At 38.7% G+C, this 25,511-nt stretch overlaps 3 protein-coding genes across 12 annotated transcripts in view; 2 read left to right on the forward strand and 1 right to left on the reverse strand.

Moving 5' to 3' along the window:
* The window catches only part of LOC307037339 (ras-related protein Rab-7L1-like), a 584,338-nt gene that overhangs the window by 447,633 nt on the left and 111,194 nt on the right, over positions 1-25,511 (forward strand). The gene's annotated exons all lie outside the window — the stretch shown is intronic.
* On the forward strand, positions 5,242-12,099 carry LOC307037020 (uncharacterized protein). Of its 3 annotated transcripts, none has more exons than XM_079677733.1 (7): positions 5,242-5,669; positions 7,191-7,385; positions 8,748-8,908; positions 9,316-10,234; positions 10,496-10,563; positions 11,065-11,108; positions 11,990-12,099. In XM_079677733.1, exons 4-7 carry the CDS (start codon positions 9,781-9,783, stop codon positions 12,039-12,041), a joined length of 618 nt encoding a protein of 205 aa, XP_079533859.1. In that variant the 5' UTR covers positions 5,242-5,669; positions 7,191-7,385; positions 8,748-8,908; positions 9,316-9,780; the 3' UTR covers positions 12,042-12,099. The 3 variants fall into 3 exon arrangements, with proteins under 3 accessions (XP_079533859.1, XP_079533857.1, XP_079533858.1); XM_079677731.1 differs by having other exon boundaries at positions 9,734-10,234; XM_079677732.1 differs by lacking the exon at positions 5,242-5,669 and having other exon boundaries at positions 5,746-7,385; positions 9,734-10,234.
* On the reverse strand, positions 17,115-24,640 carry LOC307036305 (uncharacterized protein). Of its 4 annotated transcripts, none has more exons than XM_079676502.1 (18): positions 24,383-24,640; positions 23,348-23,459; positions 23,086-23,218; positions 22,910-22,984; positions 22,346-22,741; positions 22,054-22,158; positions 21,713-21,945; positions 21,455-21,633; positions 20,772-20,865; positions 20,455-20,690; positions 20,123-20,237; positions 19,604-19,721; positions 19,432-19,523; positions 18,879-18,996; positions 18,680-18,781; positions 18,408-18,581; positions 17,766-17,942; positions 17,115-17,538 (listed from the first exon to the last, which is right to left on the reverse strand). In XM_079676502.1, the coding sequence occupies exons 2-18, from the start codon at positions 23,414-23,416 to the stop codon at positions 17,216-17,218; spliced, it is 2,739 nt and encodes a 912-aa protein (XP_079532628.1). In that variant the 5' UTR covers positions 23,417-23,459; positions 24,383-24,640; the 3' UTR covers positions 17,115-17,215. The 4 variants fall into 4 exon arrangements, with proteins under 4 accessions (XP_079532628.1, XP_079532627.1, XP_079532626.1 ...); XM_079676501.1 differs by having other exon boundaries at positions 23,348-23,606; XM_079676500.1 differs by lacking the exon at positions 24,383-24,640 and having other exon boundaries at positions 23,348-24,076.

Consider the following 25,511-nt stretch of genomic DNA (forward strand, 5'->3'; position numbering starts at 1 on the left):
CCTGTTTTCCTGGTTATTATTAGATATAACTGTTATTGTTTCCATGCTCTTTTTCTTTAGTTAGAGTCTCCCTTCTGTAGTCAAACTTAAAGCTGACATGCAGTTAGAAATAGTTCTGAGCGGTTGAAACTCCCTTTTTTCTGACATGTGACAGTAAACCTCTGGCAAGTGAACTTCAAAAACTTTCACAAGAGTTCATAAAGATCGGGGCGTTTGCTGACTATTTGTCTAAGAAACTCAGCTTTAGAAATGTAGCGGTAGTCTGGGGACAAGATTCCCATTGTGATGGTTCGTGAAGGAATAAATTACTGGCAAATTTAATCTGAGCCCCACATACACAATTTCGACGCTACATGGGAAAAGCGAAGACGGACAAAATCTCCTGCAGCATCACGGCAATTTAAATGGTGGGAATCCAAGATAAAAAGTAAATAATGAGGTTTCTTCTGCCTTGTTGGGATTTATCTCACTGTTGGGAGGCTTTTGTTGGTATTCTCACAAACATATTATCGGCGTCATGCAGGGGAAGTCCCTCCTCCAAAACGCAATTACTGGAACAGAGAGTTTTTTGTGTTTTGTGGCTAAAATGGAAGTCATAGTTATCTAAACCTTCATATAGTAATAACCCTTGTAGTTACTTATTTGATTGTCAATAATTCATTCATGTGTGTCTTTCATAAGCACTTTGGTATCATTTTGTTTTATTTAATTTTTTGTTGAAAGATACAATTCAAACAAATCATTTACCCTTAAAAACTGCATGTATTATGTAGACACTGCGTGACTCTGTTAAATTGGGGAAAGCTAAAAGTGACAGAACGGTAAACATCTCTAATGAAAAACTAATAGAAAGGTTGAAGAGTGTGAGAAATGTTGACAAATGAAATAAAAAAGACACCTTCTGCTCTGCTTGCTGCTAAGAGCTGTTGGTTAAGTTGTATTTTACCAAAAATAAATAACCGTAACGATCGTTTTTGACGTATTCGGCATATAACAGAGAAATAACTGACACAGAGTTGACAGGTTCTTTTAAAGCCTGAATAGAGTAGAGCTGAATGGATATGTCTGTAAAACTGAACACCTGCAGTCAGTAATTGGCTTTTCCTTTGGACAACGTGCATGAAAAGAGGAGATGTTTCGACAGGTGTTTGTGGATCTTTACATTTACTCTGTTCTCACTTTTAGGGGAAAAACAGCCATTGGGGATGTTTTGACTGGAAATATGTGAATTGCTCAAGAATTTTCCAAAAAACAAGACATAGTTTGTGCTTCCTGACAGAAAAAAAAAGATTACATTACTAGCATGTTGGAATACAAAGAAACACTCCAAGCCACCAAAACTCTTCTTTTCTTCTGAGGAGTTCAATTTAGTTTTTTCAAATAAAAGAAAGCGTCACCAGGGTGTAATTTATTTGTCTCTTGGTACTTCTAGACAGAAAAAGTTCTCCCAGAAAGAAGAGTGTCTTCATGTTTGAAAATGAATTATTTGCTTCAAAATGTCAACATTTTTTTTCATATGTTTTTCAAGAGAAAAAGATGGCACAAAACCAGCAAAACTGTGAATGACTAGAGATGGAAAAAGAGTGTGAGGTAGCTAAGTGATGTGGCAAAATCTGTCACCAAGGCAACTATGATGTTGTATGTGTCTATGTGTGTGTGTACACAGGTGTTACAGTAATGTAAAGTTTGAAAGCATGGCAGCTGCATGAATGTGCTTTGTCAAATGAACCTCTGTTTGTTATGTCTTTACACTGGATTTTGTTATGTGCTTTTTCTTTTTCATCTCTATACTTTTGAAAGCGTGTTTCTTTTCCTGTGTGCTTGTATTCTGAAGGTGCCTTCCTGTCAGCGCAAGCCTCAAAATAGTGCGTTGCACATTGGGCCCTTATTGGCCTGTCAGTGAAAGAACAAATTACAGTCATTATCAGTCAAGCTCCAGCTGCTGCTCCCAGTCCAAATGCCCCTTCAGAAATAAAATAAATAAAAATTAGATGCACATTCTCCGTAACGATTCCTGTAGTTCCCGGGGGCTTCAACACCTGGTTACAACCATGTGTGTGTTTGCAAAATAACAGGAGATGTGTGTGTGTGTTTGCATCCTATTTTCTGTTTCAAAATAGATTCCTTATCAAATGTCATGATGTATATGTTTACATTTGTAATTCATGGATTATTAAATGAATGAAAATGTGATTTGTATAACTCAATTGCTTGTCTGTAAAGAGTCATACCCTCTACTGTAACATCTTCAATCAAAACTCCAGTCCTTTTGTTTTGATTCAAGTTTCTTCAGACAGGTCCAACCCATGGCAAATACTGGACACACAGCTTAAAGAGTAGTCATTGTATGCTCAAGTGTCTGTAGGTTCATGGACCCACCAAGATCTTTTCTGGACTGGTATAAATAAAAACAAATAGAGAAAGATTTTTTAGAGTACACATTAATTCAATAATTCATAATTGTGACTTGTGTTGACATAAACATGTAAAAGATTAGTTCTCTTGTTGTGTTCTTTTTAACCAAATATCTCTCAGAGGGGCGTGGGGGGTGTCTCCTTATTTTCATCTAAAGTAACAGACAGAGAATCAGCACTTTTGAAACAGGGCTGAAACAGAGGGGATTATGGGAATTTGGTATTTCGAGCCAAACACTTCAGTATATATTTGTATATATGTGAGACCTATAATATATTGATGAAAAACAGGATAATAGGGGATCTTTAAACAGTTAAATGTGTAAATATGTATATCTTTTTGGACAGTTTGAAATAGTGACAAAGTGGAACCCATCATATGCTTGTTTTGTACTTTTAGTAGAAGAAAAAAGAGGGGTGAATTTGCAGTTTCCCAACAAAATGGTGGAGATGATTTGCCACAGGGGAAATATAACAGAGAGAAGCTTCCTTACTTTACAATGACTGTGCTCAGTGGAGGGTGTTTAACATATTCTGCTGATGGATGAATCCCTGCTGGCTGAAGCCCTGAAGCAAACTCTTGGAACAGACATAGAAGCCAGCATTTAAAACAGAAACACAACAAAAAACATAAACCCTATGTATCCAGTCATGCAGGGAGCCGCACAAACATACCGTCCTGAATAAAATACAGAAACTCGCTGACGAACAAGGTCATAACACACACTCAGAACCTTTGTCTGATATAATTTGGTTTTAAGCCATGAAACCAATTTTCATATTCATAATGTCTCTTTTCATTAGGAAGCAGACGACGATATCTGGAAGCAACGCCAAGGCCAGTTTAATGAAAAGCATTTTGTAGTCCAGGAGCAAAGTAATCAGATGATAGAAGCAGTGCAGTGAGGTGGAGAGTTGGAGGGAGGATTGATGTTTAAAGGATGAGGAAATATAAGCAGCATGAGATGTTTAGTTCAAACCCTTCATTGAACTAAACAACAATGTGAAAAGCCTTCATGCTAGAATAAACATATATTAGAAGATGAATAACAACACTGAATGGGTGTGACAAAAAGTATCCTATTGTCAAATCAAATCGTTTTTAGTTTTACCACATTTTCTGTTAAACTGTCTTTTTTACTTCAACAAACTTGTTATATTAAAACAAACTAAAGAAAAAAAAATCCAGTCTCTCCCATACAGATGAAATAAAAACAGATATGCAATCAAACCTACAAAAATAAATAAAACTTGTGGAAAAATAAACATATAAATAGATCCTCCAGAAAAACGCGGACTGAAACCCTTGATTATGCGATTAAACATGCGGGGCTTTCATGTGATTTTATGCGGTGAAATTTGCGAAATGTGCGGAAAGTTGCGAAAAAGAATAGATTTCTTTTTAAATATTGGGCTGTCTTATTTATTCTCTCTCACACAAAACATGCCACTAACGTTAAACCCCTTTCCTATTCAATTAAACACATTCAATGTTTATTTATTGTAAACGCAATTGGGCCATTTTAATCACACTCACACACACACAAACACACACACACACACACACACACACAACCCCACACACACACACACACTTCTCCGCCTCATTCTGTTTTCCTTTACTCGTTCGTTTTCTGACCAGCTTCAATCTTGTAGGCTACTCACTTCGTTTCTTGTAGCCCTCGAAAGGGTTTTGGAGGTTGATGCCTCGGTGAACGTGAGTTGTTTGGCTTTCTTGTCCACAGCAGCAGAACGCATTTTTGAATGTTTGAATGAATCAAAGTGGGTCGTCACCGTCGACTTTCTCTTATACTCCAACACACAGTTGCACGGGTTGCAGAATAGTTTCCCCCCACTTTGGCGAAAGACATCGGGGTCCTGCTTTGCCCGGTCTTTAGCAGAAATGTTCGTCGGTAAATTAGATCGATCAGATTTTTTCACCTTGGTGTTTTCTCTCTCGTGTGAGTTCCACACGTTCACTCTACGGCAGGGGTGCCCACACTTTTTTGGCTGGTGAGCTACTTTTGAAATGACCAGCTAACCGAGGTCTACCAACCAAAAATAAAATCCCAAATTGCAAGGGTTGCTGAATAACACGTTTTATTTTTACATAGGATAACTACAATAGGGCTGCAACAAACGACTAATTTGATTATCGATTAATCTATCGATAAATGAAACGATTAATCGACTATTCGGTTCTCAAACGCTCTTATTTAGCCATCAACTTTTAGATTTAGTTTGAGGTTGTTTTAGGCATGTGGAAACTAACAATGAAGACAATAAAGATGAATACTTGATTCAAAAATACATATATTATTAAATTAACTTAACAAATTGTGAACAAAATTAACATTGCTTTTTATTTGAATTAAATAAATAATATTTCACATCAAAAGAAACAACAATGTTTTAACAAATCTTATTAAATAATCTGATGACAGAACTGTAAACAGAATAGCTGAAACTTTAACAAAATAAATAACTCAGTTACCTCTAATCATTAACCCATGTTTGTATAATGTAGATAACTCCGTGTGTTGCTGCTAGCATACATAACACCTGACGTGGAAACGTTACTCGTGGATGGGGCTACAGAGCTACTCGAAAGACAGTCGAACCCGGTGCATTCCTCCGTCTGAATGTGGAGCACTTTTGCTAAATGTTTAGACAAATTGCTCGTGTTACCGCCCTTACATGCTAAACACTTTTGGTAACGAGCATTGTCCACCTCAAGACGGGTAATATGTAACCACACCTTGGAGCGCTTCTCTCCACCATCTCCTCCGTGTGTTGCTGCATGTAGCAGATGCAACAAGTCCTCCAACTAATACGACCAAATAGGTCGATTGTTTTCCTCGTTTTCCGACCCATTAATACGACCCAGAGCAGCGTTTTCAATCAACGGGTGCGTCAGCCTGTATACCTTTACGACCCACGGGCGCGTTTTAAATCAACGGGAGGCGGCGTAATGACGTACAACGTCCTCGACAACTTCTGTTAACAACCATCGTTTTTCAGACACGTACACTCTTCAAAAATCACGGCTTTCTGTCGTAGAACAAAACGTGATCCGCCTCTTAAATTTGTGTCGACCACAGACCTTATTTCGAGCTATTTTCCCAAATCCTATGGAGAAATCTCATTGGTTCTGACGCGAGGGAACCGGAAGTGGTCAAATGCTAACTCACCGGGGTTTTGGACTCGACACTGCATCAGACAACATCCATTTATTTCCCAGACAAGCTAATAAACGTGAGTAGTCAGATATCAAAAGTATATTCATTTTGGGATATGTATTATGTTGTTTTATTTTGTCGTCTAGTACAGTGACTAAGATTACTATGTTTACCTAGGAATAATGATAGCAAAGCTAAATTAGCCAAAAGTAGAATCAGCTAACGTTAACGTGAGCATGGAAGTTATGTGATCCATCGGTTCATGCGGTTGATCCAAATGTTATCAAACGTCACATTCTTTATAACTATATTAAATACTATTTATCTATTAAGTGAAGAGTGACCAGGGGTGTAATACTGCCGGAACACCGCTCCGGCACCTAAAACGGGGATGGTTGTTAGCATCTGGTGCTAGCTAGCTATGATAACGGATAGGCTAAGAGGCTAATGTACCTAATGTAATGTTTACACAGTTAACTTTAGTCTAAGTTATCTCAGTGGGTCTGAAACAGTTTGGTCACCATATATGGAAATACATATTTCCAAGGCACACTTTTATATTATTGTAATGTTCCACAATAGGAGTCGGAAATTCAAGTTCTTAGGTTCAATAGCTCCTTTGGTAGTATACAAATACAGGTTCATAGGTCACAGGTTGCAGGTCGCAGGTTCAACGTCACACAGCACCCTAAAAAAAATCGAATGAATCTAAAACATCGATGAAATCATTACAATTCATACTATTGGACATACAACAAATGCATAAAAAAACAAAACAGTAAATAGTTAAATATGCACAAAGATACATTTAAAAAAAGTATTATTCTTATCATTTTTTTTATTATTGAAATGTATACAGTTAAGTTTCATATGGGTGTTGACAGATGTATCCATAGATTTAGTTAATTTTGCCCTCAAGTGCACAAGATTGATGCATTTAACTTCACGGGGGCCTCCGGACCCCCCTAGAGGACATGAGGTCCACCCCCACTTAAAACATATTCACATGGATAGGATACTAAATACATGTGCACACTTTTTATATAGTAACCTTTGTACCTCAGCAGGAGGGAGTTAGTTTATAAAGGTCCTTCACTGATCACTTAACTATCACGCAGCTGTGTGCAGCATTTACTGTAAGAATCACACATTTATTCAATAATGCAGACTTAATAAATGACCATTCTTTGTTGATTCTGGCTGGAGTGTTAATTGACAGTAGTTACATAAGCTTCAAAACAAGCCACAACTGCGCGTGCACACGTGCAGAACTTATAGAATTAGCAATACACCCCTGCTAATGATGATTTTAGTATTATTTTCTGTGATGATGGAGCATCAACTTTTGGATCAACCAGATATTGACAGATTAGGGTTGTTCATAACAGTCAATTTAAACATGTGACTGACTCTGTATAACATTGTTTTCCTTACTCTTGTGATTTTTGTTCATCCTATCTAAAAGATAAAAAAACATGAGTTCATTGTTTTAACAAGATTTTTCACGATATAATAAAATACATGAATCCTGTAAACATTTGTAGTATAGTATTCTTATTTTTGGTATTCCCTGACATTATCTGTGTTTCTGTTACAGATGCCTACTCAAAAAGTGTGCCAGACATGCAGGCAAAGCATAGGAGTAGCAAGTAAAAAATGCAAACAATGTGGTGCCATCCAACCCTACAAAGAGAAACTCTCCAAGCAAAAAGAAAAGGTTGCACAGGAGTGGAAGGCCACGCAACAGAAAAACCACAGTGTCAACAAAGTGTATGACTCGACACATTTACTGGTAAGCTTTTTTCTCTTGCAGATGTCAGTTATCATAAAAAAGTGTGTAAATAATCCCTGATCTTAATCTTTTTATACAAATTGTTAAATTACTGAATTGATTTATACTTTCCAACAGTCGCCCTCATTTACTTTTTAAAAATAATCCTAATTTCTTAAGTAAGTTTATGTGAGAAGTACAGACTAGTGCACGATTACTGCACTTCATGTAATGTGTTAAGCAAAATTGTTGTCACCGTTGTATTTAAAGCTGTAAAGGCATAACACATTTTTTCGAACTGATGTTAGATAGTGTTTGTACTTGCAAGCACCCAGTTTTAGTAAAACATTATTTCTTAACCAGAAGTAACATAGTTCAGGCCAGTGGTAATTCCTAGAATCAGAGCTTCAATGTACATGTTTTTCTAATTATATCTTACAAAAAAACCTGCATTTTGGTGTTTTATATTTTATTTTGGAACTTCATGGTATGGAAAACACATAATTATGTGACTACGGTTTCCAAAAGTAAAATAAATGAAATATCATATACATTTTTGAATAAATGGTAAAACCAAGAATGTCACAGAATCAAAACCAGCCCATATTAATATAGTGCTTGAAAGACAATCAAGACCTGGAAAGAGTTAGTATTAATAAAGAGGCCCTTAAAAGCACTTTCATTAAGCTTACCAGAGTCTCTGACTTTGAGCCGTGTTCGAACAGTCATTTCAAAATTCCCCTGTAACACCAGCTTTACATGTGAAGTGCTGTTAATGCAGAACTTTGAACCTGAAATGATATAGGTTATAGCTTGCTGACATGTTTCAAAGCTAAATGTAGCTTATCCAGATATCTGAATGTGAGAATTAAATGGACAAATATTAGGCATGCCAGAAACTGACCATGATCAAAATCGGACAGCCCTGGCGAATATTAATTGATTATTCGCCGCCGAATTGAAACTAAGCCAGGAAAAAAAAGAAATACATAAATAATAATAAAAATATATATAAATAAAATCGAATTTTAAAAATAATTTTCGATTATGGAGACTGTAACGAATATTCGAAAAATAGAATAATCGCTGGCATCCCTAACCCATATAAAAATAACTATGCCCATGTAAAAAAACTCAAAGTGAACCCGAGCTCGATAAACTTCTTTTTTTTTTACAGTTCTTTTTTAGGGGCTCCCCTAAAAGGGGTCTAAAATCACACCTGGTTAATTGTGGGGTGCCTTCCTCAATGTGCACACGTATCACATCAGTGCATTTTTCACTTATGCAAAATAAATGGAGTTATAATGGCTTTAGGTGTGTGATGATGTTTAGAGCTGTTGTGTACATAATATTTCTTGTTTTTTTGTGTCCATTGTGTTCCAGCTCCACAAATGGAAAATGTTAGATCGGCGTCCCATCCTCCTTCTTGCCAAGAGAGGTACAAATGGTTTTTGCCGATTGCATCTGTCCATGGCAAATCGAGACAGAAGATGGTAACAATGCACTTGTTACCATAAAGAGGATTTACGAAAGCCTAATTAATGGTAAAGTATACAAATCTGCATGCTATATTTCAGCAATTTATCTGTTAACATGTTTTGTAAATTAGTTGCTCAGTTATCTGGTTTTAAATGTAAAAAAATGTGAATCACTGTTTACCAAGTAGTACAAATATGTCGTTATGTCTTGTTTTGTCAGTTAAAGTTCCCATGTCATGCTTTTCTGGTTATTACCCGTCCCCTTGTGTGTTATGAAGCTTTTCCTGCATGTAAACGGTCTGCAGAGTCACAAACCCTCAAAGTACACCCTGTAGCGAGTAAAACTCTAACACAGAAAATACCTGTCTATGCTGCTCTTTTTCAATTTTTTTCTTCCTGAGTATAGTGACGTAACGGGCATAGTGACGTACCGGCTCACACACACACACTCACTCAGCCTTATCTTTTCTCAGCCGAGGCTCCGCGGATCTCCTCACGCACACACGCACACACACTCACAGCCTGGCTGTGAGTGTGTGTGTGTGTGTGTGCGCTCAGGCTGAGTTCCTCGCTGTCTCGCAGACCCCACACAGCAACCAGGAAACAACACCAGTAATCCAGCTCACACTGTCTGCTCCTCGAGCCTCAAAGGGCGGAGCAGCGAGCCCCCCAACGTCCCGCCAACACGGCACCCAGACCCCACGCAGCATTCTCATCTGTTTGTCCTTACTGGTGTCATTTCCTGGTTGCTAACAAACGCCATTGTAACACAGAATCACTGATGTTCCGCTGTTTCATTTTTAGCTGTAATTACTCAGATTATAAATGTATATGGCGGATTATACTTGGTCATTTACTCACCATGCGTCTACTTTTTTTTCTTCTCAATAGTGACTTTGGCAGTTGAACCTGAGGGCCCTTGTACCACACAGGCAGAAATGGCCGCAGACCCAGGATCAGACTTGTCTGTACCTCTTACCACCGAGACTGACACTGAGTTCACTCTCTTCCTCACTCCTGTGTCCTCCGGCCTGACTCCTGCTCTCTCCTCCGGGCTGACTCCTGCTCTCTCCTCCGGCCTGACTCCTGCTCTCTCCTCCGGCCTGACTCCTGCTCTCTCCTCCGGCCTGACTCCTGCTCTCTCCTCCGGGCTGACTCCTGCTCTCTCCTCCGGCCTGACTCCTGCTCTCTCCTCCGGCCTGACTCCTGCTCTCTCCTCCGGGCTGACTCCTGCTCTCTCCTCCGGGCTGACTCCTGCTCTCTCCTCCGGCCTGACTCCTGCTCTCTCCTCCGGCCTGACTCCTGCTCTCTCCTCCGGGCTGACTCCTGCTCTCTCCTCAGTGTCTTCCTCACAGAAAAGAAGACCAACGAGGAATAAAGTGGCAATTAATGGTATGTGCGGGTTAATTAGTAATTATCTTATTTACATCGACTGAAACTGTGTTTGATTTTGCACATTGAATTAGTTAAAGAGAGAGAAAACAATCATCGGTACAATTAGAATACACCACCTTTTGTTTTGTTTAAGACTTTGCAGTATCAAAAGTCTCAGTGCCATTTTGAACAGTTTAATTGAGCACAATGTGATGTTAGGCAATGTTTAGGAGGTTATTGCTGAACTTCAACTTATTACCATCTTTTAATTCCTTGCAGAATGTCCCATTCATCAAGGGTCAGACACTTTCCCCTACAAAAAACTACTGAGGGAACGAATCAGGGAGGTTTGTTTAGAAAATATTTTTAAATAAATAAACAATGACAATAATGTTTCCGTGGAACCAAGTCTTATCTTATTGGATTTTCGTATACTTTGTTTAAAAGGAGTGTTTCAGTCTTAAGCATGACTGCTAATGTAAATATTGAAATTACAGTAACAATAATTTATTATTAATTTAAGGTTGAGGTACTTGTGTAATGCTTCATGTCGCATTAATGCATCATGTCCAGCCATTTATTTATATATTACATTTTTTCTTGTAATCCTTTGTAGGTGAATTCCTATTCTTGGCAGTACAAATATTTTTTTAAATAATAATAGTATTCCAAAATATTAAACTGATGGGGAAAATGCTATTGACTATGTTACAGTCCTTCATATGTTTGAGTTAATCGTACCTACTATTATTTCAAATTATCATTTGATTTCACTGGACTTTTTGTATTTACATGTATGACATTTGAAAAAAATGAAGTTTACCTAAAATCTGTGTTTCTTTACTCAGGGCCATACCGAGGTGTTGGTGCAGTGGCAGTCTTGCTCTGGATGGTATGTATCTAATCTGAAGTTTCCTTCAGTGTAGCTGATGGGTCTGGCAGAACAGGGGCCACAAAGTAGTCTTACCAACCAACTTCATCAACCCTGAGATCACTAACTTAAACATTTTGGGTTCCTCAGCAGTAAATTGAATTTAGTTGATCACATGGGGGTGGGGAGCCATGTCATCAATGGCTCTATCAGACGTTTGCGCCATAAAGTAAGACATCCAAGTTCTCTGCCCTTCGTCATTCAGACATCGCGCCCTAGAAACGCTGTCTGATTGTAACACATAAGCAGGGAAGTAGCCTACATTGAAATAGAAATTAAAATATACAATAGAGTTTATCATTGATCAATATCACTAAAGGTTAAATGATTGATATGTGAGGCTGGATGGTATTTGATCTCTTTTGTAATTACTGACTTGTTACATTTGTTCTTAACAATTATACTATAAGTATAGTTAGTAGTAATAAGTAGTATTATTTCTGTGTGCAGTCTTGCAGGCAGTTGTCTAAGTTTAGTGCTGTATGTTTGGGCATTGATAAGACAGCAAATTCAAAGAATTGGTCAAATGAAACATTGACTTTGAAATAAAAAATGTACCTTGTATTATATATGATGTACGTGTTATATAAATATATACATTATACTGCACTTTCATCATGATATTTTTGAGTGACTTAGTATATCTTCTCATTTGAAATAGCATTGTCAACATACTGTAGAACTACATATTCCAAAAAGTAATACTTTTTGCTGTGTCAGTATTGTCATACTGATATTCTGTACAAACTGTGAAGTCCATTAAGACAAATGTAACATTTGTGATATTGGGCTATATAAATAAACATTGATTGATTGATTGATTGACTGTTTCTGTTTTACAGTGGGGCGAAGTGGAAAAATTCCTGGGAGCCAAAGGAAAACTTTTCCAGTTAAATATGGCTGACTTTTTTTTTTCTATTTTGGAGTAATAAAATACATATAAAAAAACATCTATGTAAGTGTTGTGCCTATTTGTGTTCTTATGTTATCAGTGAGCTGAAGCCAAGACAAATACAAATATGTTTTAAGTGTATCCATACAAACTCATTCTCTAAAACTGTCATGATTGGTCTGTTGTGAATGACACCCATGAGGAAAAAGGTCCTATACATTATATCACATCGGCAGGGCTGTGATGTGATGAGGCCCTCGCGAGCGTCGACGGGAGGGTGGTGTGTAAACCCTGGACACACCAAGCCGATTACAGCTAGTGGAGCCTCGCAGCAGAAACTGTGGCGCGCTCAATTGCGCCGCATTTGCGCATCAGATGAGGCTCCCTCCACAAGATGAGGGCGAGAGGCAGACGCAGTCTGTGTGATCGGCGTGTATGGAGGGGCGGGCCTGCACATCGGCATATCACAGACTGGTGCATACATTGTACAGGCGGCAATTTGAAATGGAACGCAGCCCACACACGGCAGACAAACCCAAACACTTTTGGAACACGCCACCTCCAGACACATTAACATGCACTCCCCTAACTTTCCCCTAATCTGACATTGTATTTCATTCCATAACATATAAATATACTGTTCACCCATGTGAAACACACACACTGAAACCAAAATAATTTACAAACATGTGAAAATCTTTCATATGCGATGGAAACTTCTGAAGCAATGGAAACAGGAGTCAGAGAGACACGAGGAGAGCAGGAACTTTGATGGCAAACTGATGGTTTATTCACAAGACATGTTGTGTGCCACGAATTGACACAAAAGATGCCAAACCAATTCTGAAGATCTCTACCCCAGACCCATATTTAGCTAGTTCTGAGAGAAGAATCAACATTGTGCATAACAAGATAAAACCAACACCTCTATCAGCTGACGCCAATAGGCAGGAACAGGGAGACAAAACACTGAGAGCACAGTAGCCAAGGCTACAGGTGCCTGTGCTCAGTCAGGACAAGACCTGGGGGGTATACCACGAAACTGGTTCAACCTAACCTGGATATGTTTGAGTTAGCCGGTTGGCCTAATCCAAAACATACGCCCTCTCGCTAAACGGCACTACGACACGGGTTATCAAGTGGATCGCTCAAGCCAGCCGTGCCTATCTAGTTAGGTGCGCGTTCACATAAAAGGGGTAGTATTTGGAGCATTCGACCAATCACAAACATGGAGAAGCGTAAGCGCAGCGCGTATACTTCCTGAATGAAAAGTCAACTATATAATTAGACAAATATGAAGACTTTAAACATCCATGACTCAAACACTTTATCCAGGATAAAAGCCACATAGCTGCACCTGCAAGGTGAACACAGCTGGTAAAAGAAAAAGTGTTTGAATGCGTACATTAACAGGTTTATGATATGCCCCGTCTAAGACACGATCTGACTTTAATTACATTTGACTCGAGTGTTTCGTAATGTGTTGCTTAAAATAATACTTCTGCATACAGTATGTGACACTGTAAGTGTTGCACGGCCAGATACGGCTCAGCTGACTCAGATAAGGAGATATATGATACATTATGATGTGATGCCGCGGACTGTACTGTGACTTTGATCCAGTTACTTATGTTGAGGCAGATATTTAATTAAGCTTTCTTAACGCTAATGTTATAATAGTCAGATTGCTCTGAAGATGGGAGGTGATATTCTATTAATGTTCACATTCACACGTGAACACGTTTGGTTCTATGCAAACTCAGTAATATCCATTGTGATACAGTTATAAGGCCTTCACAAGAGACTGTCAGTGGAGATTAAAGGGGATCAGGAGCTCACGTCTTCTCAGAGTCCTTGGTATCTGGCTTGATGATTGTCTCACATTTCTAAACTTCATGTCAATAACCTGCTTAAAAAGCTGAGGGTTAGGCTAGGTTTCTTCTACAGGAACAAGTCCTGTTTCTCTGCTTGAGGCCAGGAAAAGGCTAGTCACTGTGACCTTTTGACCTGTGCTGGACTATGGTGATTTGATCTATATGAATGCACCTGCCAATTGCCTGGTCAAGTTAGATGCTGCGTATCACAGTGCACTGAGATTTGTGACAAACTGTAAAGCATTAACCCATCACTGTACCCTGTATGCAAGGGCTGGTTTGCTTTCACTAACTGTACGGAGGCTCAGTCACTGGTACATTTTTATATACAAAGCCATGTTAGGGAAACTTCCATCTTATATCTGCTCCCTGATCTCACGGAAAATTGTAAGTGGCTACTGCCTGAGATCAAATGCTGTGGTTTTATTAAATGTGCCAACTGCTAGGACTGTCTTAGGGAAGACAGCTTTTAGATGCGCATCTCCTCTGTCTTGGAATAGTCTGCAAATTAAATGGAAACTGAGCAATCTGGTGCCACTAAATGTTTTTAAAGCTCGGTTGGATGCTACTCAATCGGAAGCTATTGGTACCTGTTTATGTGGATAGTTATGTAAATGGTGCTGTATGATGTCCTTTTGTTGTTCTGTTTATGTTTTTATGTTTCGTGTGGAACCTACTTGAGCAGGTCTCCCTTGAAAAAGAAATCAATGATCTCAATGGGATACACCTGTATAAATAAAGGTTTGAAATTAAATGAAATGAGAGTCATCATCATCATGTTCTCTCTGCTGCTGCTGCTGCTGCTGGCAGCTGGAAGTGAGTCAACACTTATTATACTGCTGTTTAACAGGATAATCTGTCATATAACTTTTTTTTGTATTTGTACAGGTGTGAAGTGTGAACAGTTGAAACAGCCAGCTTCTGTGACTGTGCAGCCAGGTCAACGTCTGACCATCACCTGTCAGGTCTCTTATTCTGTTAGTTAATAATAATAATAAAATTCAATAACATGCTTTAACCACTAGGTGCCCGTTTATCAGCTGTGCGCCGTTATGGTGTAAATACTGCCTATCTACCAATTGGATCCAATATAAAAGTCAGCCGAATTACTGTTGATATTGCAAGGAGACATATTGTGTGAAAATAAATCTAAGATGTTGTTAAATGGCTGATATATTTGTGATCCACGTCACGTTTTCAGTTTTGGCGGCAGTTCTTCCTGTTTGTATAGAAGTCTTCTCATCAGGGCTCTATAGATAGATAACTACGGCAGATATGTAATATGTAATGCAGCCGAACCATGTATTACAATGCCGTTATGTGATTAGCTCCAAAGAGAAAAGCAAGCAAACTCGGAATAAAGTATTATTATTTTTTTTTTAAATGTTTTCGGATTTCACATCGCATAAACAACATTTCCCAACGTGCATTGCGGCTAAACCATGAATCACCGAGCTGAGGATCTTGGTTATGTCTAGAAAGGATCCGTCTTGTGTAAAACTCTCGCGAGAGTTCGGCTGAATGTCACGTGGCTGAATGTTTACGTTTGGCAGGCAGCCTTTCAGTTAGGATCGTTAACATCAGTTGGCCACAGCAAATGATGGTGAGAAGCTAAACTATCTATTAATTATGTCAATGACAGGGAGTGTGATCGTTGAAAAGCGGTCTTGCTGGTGTTCAAAGAAGAATGACAACACTGTAGATCACCAACACTATGGTTTATTTTTTATTCACAGGCAAGTCAACGTTGTCGCAGTAAAAGTCCCAAGATAGCTCCTGGTGCAATAAAATGTTCCCTTGCAGTGTTTTACTATTATGTCTGATGTTTCTCTATTAATATTGCTGCTGCATTAATGTGTATGTTGCATCATGTTACTGCTGTAGATGTGTTTCCGAGCCGCTCCGATTACAACGAGAGTTACAACGAGAACGTGACGTCATATTTACAATAGAAGGATCCTTTCTAGCCATAACCGAGGATCTTGCCTACGTCTGTTTCCGGTATTGTTTTTGACGGATGTATTTTGTTATACACACATTCCTTCACATTTAATTTAAAATGTACATTAAAATATTTCATGAGGCTTTCTAAAATGTTTTAAAATATAACTACGGTTCGAGTTGAAGAGTTTATAAATTAACATGAACCGAAGCTGTTGCCTGGTAACGCAATCGTGCAACGTCACGTCCGTTAATTCCACATCCACACACATCGATTTAATAAATGAATATAGCCTTTGTATCTGCTAAAAGAGGTGCCGACCAGCTGGGGCAACAGAAAATTAGCGAAATTGAGTGTGACTATTACAAATGAAATCATTATTATATTAATATTGATAATAATAACAACCGACCGTCGGGGTAGCATTTGCTTGGCATTTCCGGGTATATCTCCACTGGTTGGGCCACGTTAACAATACTGTGTAATTGTCACGTTTGAAGGGACGAAATCGTGACAGCTTCACGTCTCCCATCATGGTAAATCGTCACATGTTCACGTCTTGCCGTGATACCGGGTTGTGCTGACCATGTCCATGCCTTTATGACAACAGTGTACCAATCTTCTGATGGCTACTTCCAGCAGGATAACTCACCGTGTCACAAAGCTCAAATATTCTCCAACTGGTTTCTTGAACATGACAATGAATTTTACTCAAATGTCACAGTCCACAGTCATCAGATCCAAATCCTACAGTGCACCATTGGGATATGGTGAACGAGAGATTTGCGTCATGGATGTGCAGCCGACAAATCTGCAGCAACTGTGTGATGCGATCAGGTCAATATTGAGTGAAATCTCTGAGGAATGCTTCCAGTACCTTGTTTAATCTATGCCATGAAGACTTAACGCAGTTCTGAAAGCAGATGGGGGTCCAACCCATCCTAGCAAGGTGTACCTAATTAAGTGGCTCGTGAGTGTATTACTTAGCTCAATTTGTATTGTTAGTGTGTGTCTGTAGGAGTAAAGTCTAGACACATTCTTTGGATGTAAGCATTGGCTAATTAAACAGATCATGATTAAATGACATGATGATAATAAGGGTGATCACCAAAACCTTATACCAGGGGTGGGGAACCTCTGGCCCTCGAGGTAACTCGGATCTGAAGGTGACTGATAACTGCTAATGGCATTTACTTGAATACCAGACATAGTAAATGCAAAGCAGGATCATATAAAAAAAAAAGGTAATAAACAAGCCATTCAATCGTAATACTCGTTTTAATACGTTGACATGCATACAACACAATAGACTTGTTAAGTCCTGTTCGTTGTCCTGTTTGTTGTCCTTATCACCGTCCTGTTAGTTTTCCTCATCACCGTCCTCATCACCGTCTTGTTCGTTGTCCTCATCACCGTCCTCATCACCGTCTTGTTCGTTGTCCTCATCACCGTCCTCATCACCGTCTTGTTCGTTGTCCTCACCACCGTCCTCATCACCGTCCTGTTCGTCGTCCTCATTACCGTCTTCAATGTCTTCCTCCATCATGAGAAAAGACGAGTCCGAGCCAATACAGCTGTAGGTGCTGGTGACTCTGCTCAGTTTCTGCTCCAGAAGATATTGATGGTGTAAAATACAGCAGTGCAGTCCCCTGTATCCCTCTTCTGTTATATCGCTTGGAGAAACTAAAATAAAAAGACAAAATGACAGTCTATGTAAGGCAACTTTTAGTTAGCATTGATGTTGGTTCCATATAAGCAATTTGAATGTTTAACTCCGAGGCTGTATATTAGCTAAAAAGATTTGTGATTCAGAAAAAATGCAATCATTACAGATGCTATTCAGTGATAGACATTTGACACTGGGAGGGGGGCAGTGGCAAATGTTATAAATCGGTATTTGTGGAACATACTTTGGTTTCTGATGTCGTCTTTTGTCTGATGAAGGAGGCGGTCCAGTTTGTCCAGTGCCTGCCTCAGATTTTGACAATGCTGGGTCATCTCCTTCACAATGATGACTTTCTCCTCTTCCATACGCCTGACCAGCGCAACCTGGTCAAAAAGTCGCCTCTTTGTGCGCAGGTTCACCACTATAATGGAAAAAACACAAAATATAACAACCACAATGGTAAGGCTAATAAAACAAATAATATCAGTTTGTATTCAATCTTTTTTAATTAAATTGACCAAAACCTTAAAATCTGGTAAAAAAAAATTCAACCTCGCCACTTGCTGAATTTTTTCAATTCTGTCTATGTTGGCAGAATTACATTCAGTATGTCTTGAGATTCAACATTAGTATGCAGTTCAGGGTGGTCAGGAAGGGTTTTACTGTTTCCATAGATATGCCTGTCCCAGTGAGACTAGACTATTAAGACTTGATAGGGCAACATCATACAGACCTTTCAATATCATTATTTTAAAATGATTTGTTGTGATCATGATGATTTGTGACACCTATGTTGATAGCTCTGTGTTACATTGGTGATTGTATTCTAGTACTTCAACTGAATTTATGGAATATCTAGGGCAAACAAAAACAAGTTGTTTCTTACCATCTCCTTGCGCCTCCCAGGGCAGAATGACATCCTCAGACAGACCGCATGCTGCTTCTGTGTCAATTTTCTCTGAACAGGCATCAATGGTGTTGTACTGCAGTATCCTCTCTCTGAGTTTCTTCTTGAGCTCTGTCAGTCTTCTCCGTTTGCGTTGCCTTGTTTGGTTGCTGTCTGTAAAGTAAAACAAAATACAAATAAACTAATATTAATAATACAAACAACAACAACAAGAAACAAATATTGTTTCTAGATAACGTAATAATAAATACCATTTTGTCGATAGAGGTCGTGTTTCTTTCTTCGGAGGGAATAAATAATTTCATCTATTTCTCTCTGGAGCTCCTCTTGGCTACTCTGGGCTCCATGTTTCTCTTGAAAACAGAAACAACAAGGTGTAATCATAAAACATGAAGCCAAATGTTTGGAAATATGGAACCAAATCTATACCACAGTGATCATATAACATACCAGTGGCTGCCCATTGCTTGACCTCCAACACCCACTGCTCCGTGTCCTCCAGGGAGATGTTCAGCTCTTGCTTGAGACTCTCAAGATTGTCCACTTCAGTTTGTGCTCTCTGTGTAGTCTGGTTAGAATGTTTAAAAGGAAAAAGTGAATATGCGTTCCAGTTGGTTGAGAAGGTTGCTTTTTACTGAATTCCTTTATGAACATTAACTGACCAGACAACAACATGAAATGCTAAACACCTTCTCTTCAAGGTTGGCAAGTATCACCTTAGTGTCCCTTTTTTTTCAAGATCAAGCAGGATTAACATTATTATTATTATTATTATTATTATTATCCAGAAATTCAGATGAATCAACCTATAGTGCTTTATTAAAAACAGACAGAACAGAGACTCTCTTGGCAGAACAGTGTGCCATGGCAGCACCATCATAATGAAATGATTGCAGAATACATTCAATTCAACAACATGTAGCTAAGGATGGTGTTAAATTACTACAACAACAAACTCGGATAGTCTTAATATACATTTTGAAATGCAGCATGGACGTCTTACTTTGACAAATCTCTTTGAGAGTGTCTTGTGGAGATTCTCCACCTTCCTGTGGTTCCATTGCATAGCCAGCACGGTTATCATATCTGCTCTAGCTGTAAACACAAAAACATGAAAATTCATATGAGCTTTACAATGTGGCACTACTTCAAACTATTTGTTTTCCTCTACCAACCTGATTTGGTCATGTATTTTGTTGTCAGAGCTGCCCTTGAGAGGAAGCTGTTAACCTGTTCCACTTCCTCGCCGACAGTATTTCCAGCACCTTCCTGGCTTCTGCCACCCCACTTCACCTGCTCAGAATCATAAACAATGAGATCTAGCTATTTAGTTCAATATTATAATTTCTTGTACTGTACATCTTTAGTTATCATCAGTGTCAGGAGCAATTTCAGAAAGTTAAAATGTTCTGATATTGAATTATGCTTTGAACTACAATGTCACAACTGCAGTTATTTGAAGCTCTATTCATTCATTATTTCTACAGTGCGGATATATTTACTAAAATAAACATAATGGGTTTTGGAAGCCTATCCTTGTGACAGTCTGTTTTGTAACAATTTTGTCAACATTTGTAACTATTACAATTATTCCACAGGCTTGAATAGAATATACTACATGATATTCTTATGTGCACTACAATTTCTAAAACATTTGAATCTAGTGACACAAATGTTTAACTTGCATACTGTACCTCGCATTTGCCTGTGTGGGCCTTGGCGTGCATTACAGAGAGAAAAGGTTTCATCTCTGTAAGTGGTTGGAGCTCAGGCAACTTTGCTGCCATCTTCTCCAAATAAGGCCAGTACCTGTAATGACAAAATCAATTAGCTTTTCCAGTTGCATGATGGCATAATAGTAAAAAGATAAACCAGGTCCTTAAAATTACCAGTACAATCCTTGTAACCAACATCAGCATTTATCCAAATGAATGTTTTTTTTGCTTTACATCTACTGGATGTGCAAGAATTAAATAGATAACACGTTTCCCACAAACACTTCCAATTTTGCAATAGTTATAACTACCTGCAGGCAACATCCATACAAAAGAATGTTGCATTCGCAACTTCAGCCAGCTCCTTCTGCAGGAACATTGGGTAGGCATATATTTCACCACGGTAGTGATTTAGGCCTTGTAGTAAGATGCCATGTCTGCACACAGCTATTTGCAGTCCTTCCTCATCCACCTTGGCCCTGGACTTGTGTGAGGTTTCTCTGCAAGCTGTGAATGTTGCCGGTCCACAAACATCACGACCACTTTTCTGAAATAGACACAATCTGTTACATTTAACCCTGTGCTAAGAAAAATAAATAAAGGGTTAAGGGATTGAATAGATTCTTACAATCGTCATCTGGCTCCTGATTTTGTCGACAAAGGCAGACACTTTACTGTCCTGGGCAATGAACAGTCCATCAAATAGAGACGGTTCATCTGTCCTGCGAAATTCGAGAAAGACATTGTAAGCAACATTATCATACATACATAAGTTTGATTGTGTCCTCTATTTAATGTGGCCAATTTGCTTTTGCCATAACATTTTCATAAATGTGGAAAAGGTCTTTGTGAATTTGATCTGTAATTCTGTGTAAAGTCTTTTGCCACCATTATTTAACATTAGTGAAAAGTTTACTGACTTCTTGTAAAAAGGTAAAAATAAAAGTACATCCTTTATATTGATGGGCATGGAATAGGGCAGAGGAAGGCATAGAAAAAGGTTCCTGGGCAATTTAATACATTTTTCATGAAGCGATTATATCCAAAACTGGTTCTTAGCTCCAACATATCCAACTAACGTCAACCATTTAACATTTTAAAGTTGAGTTAACTTTACAGGCGTCATATATAATAATGTTTATGAATTGGATTTATATAATTATGTGTAATTTCAAACCAACTATTGTTTTCTGATGGTCTACAAACTTTGGAAAAAGAAATTGCAGAGTTGGGGAAAGTTAGACATTTCAGCAAAGACATTCAGCTTAGTCAATAAAACAACAACTAAAATGAGAATATGATTTCACTGACCCTCTGGACTTCTTGAAGCGATAATGCTTTCTATTGCCATCTACAGCAATAGCCAGCATGTCAGGTGTGCATGCTGGGCATTTAAAGGGCTCCACCAGGCATAGATCTTCTTGTCTGTAATTACAGAAGGCAAACTCCCGAAAGACTCTGTGGAAGATATCGCTACAGATTCTGCCTGTCTGGAAAAAAGAATGGTATTCATTTGGTTAATTAAAAGTTTGGTATTCAAAAATCTTGAAAACCACATTTTATTCTTACCCTTCCTGTGGAAAACGATCGATGTTCAAGCATTTTTATAAATACTTGCTGGGATAATGCTGGGCTGGCCAATTTCATTTGCTCGAATGATGTGAACACATCAAAGTTAAAAATAATTTTGCAGCTGTCGGTTGCTGGCCAGTATTTGTATCCCAGCAAGTCACCTATGCTCGGGGACCATTTGGCGGAACAAATTGGGCAGCACACAGAAGGCAGACGAACGTTGTATGGACCTGAGAAAAAATATAAATGTGCAATTTGACAGCTATCTATGCAATGTAGGACAAAAGTATAATAGTAATCCTGTATTTCTGCTTGATCGTCTTCTGGTGGCAACAAACCATTGATAGTCACCAACACGGTCTGCTTTCCTGGGATGATGGTGAAATCTTGGCTTGGACCACAGAAGCAGATTTGGGATGGCGGAGGAATTGGAAGCAGACACACTGCAGCAAAGACAATTTCAGAGATTCATATGCATGTTAGGACATGTTAGGAAATGTAGTCAATACAAATTGAGACATTTTAACTGTTAAAGCAAACTTCCGACATGGGGAAAATGATGCCGCTGTATATGTAGTGCACATTAGGAAACCATGGTAAGGGAATATGTAATACCTTATTTGAACCCACCTTGTTCACAGAGTCCATATTGGCCACTTTCATCCACAACCACTAAGGATGTGGGAGGAATAGGTCTGTAAAACCCATCAAACATGGCTTCCCTGTCATGGAAGACATGTTTACCATGGATAATAGGGTCACATGCCGGACAAAGAAAGGGAGTTCCTGGTGGAACACAGTCCAAGCACCGGACCACAGCATCAGCAGTTTTGCATTGGAGACAGGAACGTGTAGTGACAATCTCTGCAGCCAATTTCAAATTAAGGAGCTCTGGCATTGCAGCTCTGAATTTTTGTTCACGTTTCAACTGTCTTTGGGTCCATGTTGATGCAGTGGGTGTTTCTTCTGATGATGCAGGGACAGTGAGAGAACCCAACAGGTTTCTCAGTGTCTGAAGATGTTGATCTAAAATAACAAAATATAAAACAAATCATGGAATTTAGTTTAATTTAAAAAAGATATTCCATACATGGCTTTTCACTTTACAATGTATCATGAACAAAGCTATTACATACTACAAACAATTACCTACATTTCAAGTTGAAGGATAATTTAAGAATTCATTGTGCATACCAAGACTTGGGACCTGTAGAGGAATCTCATGTGTCTCCTCGACCTCTGGGGACTTCTGAGAGCTGGAAGGTTTAACTGCATAAAACAAAGTACGATGATATGGGAAACATTATTGAGGACCGACCAACGACATTAAAACTTAATGAAACACTAGAACTAGATTATATTTTACAGACCAGATCGATTCTTATTCCAATGTTGGGCTATAATGTTCCCATCCAGGTCCCTCTTCCTCCAGGAAACATTTGATCCTTGCGTTATTTTCTTTGGTATCTTCTGTATCTTCGGTTTCTTTGGTTTCTTTGGTATCTTAATATATAAATATATAAAAGAGATTATATATTTCCCTTAATTGTTGCACACACATCTTTGTAATGTGTGTGTCTGTTATCATTTGAGTAAATGTTATAATACATTTTTGGATAATGTTGTACTTGCCTTATTTGCCAACTCATCTGCGAGGGCATTCCCTATCTCTAGCCATTCATTCAGTTGCTTGGATGCCATTTTTAAGTGAGGATAAAAAGGGCAACAACAAACAAAGGATGAACTGACATACAGGGAGGGAGAAAAACAAAACAAAAGACAAGAAAACGAGAGGGGTGAAAGAGAGTAGGAAGAGGAATATGGCTCTGAAAAGAACCGTTGATTTTTTTATGATAATAGGCTACTTCATATAATTGAATTGATAGATGACCTGAAAAAAACCAAACAGATGAACTCAGATTAGCTGTGCTACCATGTAATTTAATTGTTGCTTCATAAATAAGCATTCGCCAAAATAAAACTACAGGCACCAAAATCAATCAAGTCCCAGGTAAATCAGTAATTACAGGGAAATATATTTCTCTTTTTAACTAGATGTGATGCTTTCACAAAACTTAAGTTGAATTAGCGAATGTTTAAAGTAGTAAAACAACTATGACCTGATGATATTCAAGTGTTGAACTTACCCTAACTATCATTAATGCAACATGTTAGGTGACATTTCGAAGAAAGAAAAAGTGTGTGCATTATAAAAAGCGCCATGTAAATGTCAACTATTATTATTATTATTATTAAAGTGCCATTTCCTTTCGCATTGTTTACGTTCATATCATGTCCTGGTCTGGTTAGCTGAATATACATACTTTTGCCATTGTTATGTGTTATGTCACGTGCTACCAAGGGTTTTGTTTTTAGGCATGATTTTAGCTCCTTTTGTGCGAAGGAGAAAACTCTCCCTACAACTTGTTGTAGACGAACCTTCTTATATTGCAATACATATCCGTTAGCGCATATAAGCTAAGCGCTAAGCGCTAACCTTTACAGCCATGCTATTGCTAACAACATGCATTCGCCTATACTGCCTATGCCACGGGCCAGCCCTAAAACGTAAAACTGAAATATCGTGGTTAAACATGCTTAGTAGAAAAACGACAGGATTAATTAAAAGCGTAAACAAATCAAATGAAATACAGAAATCAGATTTACCACTTGTAAAGCTCTGACGCTCTTTAACAATCCTTCTTCTTCTTCATCTTCTTCTTCATCTTCATCTTCTTGGCTCGTCGCACTTTTATTGATGCGCAAGGTTAAAGTTCACGGGATTACGATCGTGACAAAACGTGACAAAAGGTTGTAATAAACTGCTGCTAGAAATGAATAATGGGAAAGCTACGTGGCTATGGGTCGTAATATCGTGATCAACACTGCTTAAACAATCGACCTATTTGGTCGTTTTTTGTAGGAGGACAGGCTGAGCAGATGCGTGTGTGTAAACTGCCCCGCCCCCTTGCAAACAGACGGGGGAGAGAGAGATCTCTTCTGGATTGGAAAGATAGAAAATACACCGACGCATTTGTTTGTCTTTTTGCATGTTAGAAACGAGTTGGCGACACTAAGACTAAGAGATAATGTTTGTGTAGCAATAATACATGACCTTTCTCTTTTTCAACTCGCTACTCGGAGGGAAGTCGCTGTCATATGCCTTGTGAACACTCCGATAATGCCTCTTCACGTTACCTTTCTTTGGCAGAGCGACGCTTGCTTTACAAATAAGGCAAATAACCTTTGAATGTGACATCACAAAAAAATATTCTCCCTCCCATTCTGTGTGGAAGTGGTATGTCTTTAGCTTTTTGCTCGTTCCCGCACTCATTTTGTTGTTTGTCTCTCCCGGCACTTGACTGATTTTGTATCGCTTTGCATTCTGGGTTAACAGACTGGAAAGCAATAGGTCGCTTTTTCTGTCAATCAAGTCAACTCCTGAATTAAGTGGCAGGGAGGCCAAGGGAGGAGGGATCAAAACCTGTTTTGTCTATTTTAACGGAGCTGGATTTTTTTTAATTTATGAATGACTCGCGATCTACCAGCATTGCCCCCGCGGTCGACCGGTCGACCGCGGTCGACGTACTGGGCACCTTGTTGTTTACCTTCTGTGATGCGCGAGCTGATGACGTCAAGTCATCATCATCATCATCACTACTTCACGAGTTAACTTTTTTTTTTCTCAACTTTGTGTGGAAAAATGCGGGGATTATGCGGCCTTTTAAAAATCTGCGCCATTTTGCTGATTATGCGGAAAATTCTGCGATCGCGTTTTTCTGGAGGGTCTATATAA

This window comes from Notothenia rossii (genome assembly GCF_949606895.1).
Source record: "Notothenia rossii genome assembly, chromosome: 4".
In the NCBI taxonomy this organism is placed as follows: domain Eukaryota; kingdom Metazoa; phylum Chordata; class Actinopteri; order Perciformes; family Nototheniidae; genus Notothenia; species Notothenia rossii.

What these genes read in the sequence shown, in the direction of transcription:
- LOC307037020 (XM_079677731.1), top strand. Translation starts at nt 8,809, where the DNA reads ATGGTTTTTGCCGATTGCATCTGTCCATGGCAAATCGAGACAGAAGAT. An exon ending in TTACGAAAGCCTAATTAATG is followed by an intron (nt 8,909 to 9,733) that starts GTAAAGTATACA and finishes TCTTCTCAATAG; the next exon opens with TGACTTTGGCAGTTGAACCT. An exon ending in TGAGGGAACGAATCAGGGAG is followed by an intron (nt 10,564 to 11,064) that starts GTTTGTTTAGAA and finishes TTCTTTACTCAG; the next exon opens with GGCCATACCGAGGTGTTGGT.
- LOC307036305 (XM_079676502.1), bottom strand. Translation starts at nt 23,416, where the DNA reads ATGGCATCCAAGCAACTGAATGAATGGCTAGAGATAGGGAATGCCCTC. An exon ending in TTGGAATAAGAATCGATCTG is followed by an intron (nt 22,985 to 23,085) that starts GTCTGTAAAATA and finishes TGTTTTATGCAG; the next exon opens with TTAAACCTTCCAGCTCTCAG. An exon ending in CGACCTCTATCGACAAAATG is followed by an intron (nt 18,582 to 18,679) that starts GTATTTATTATT and finishes TTTACTTTACAG; the next exon opens with ACAGCAACCAAACAAGGCAA.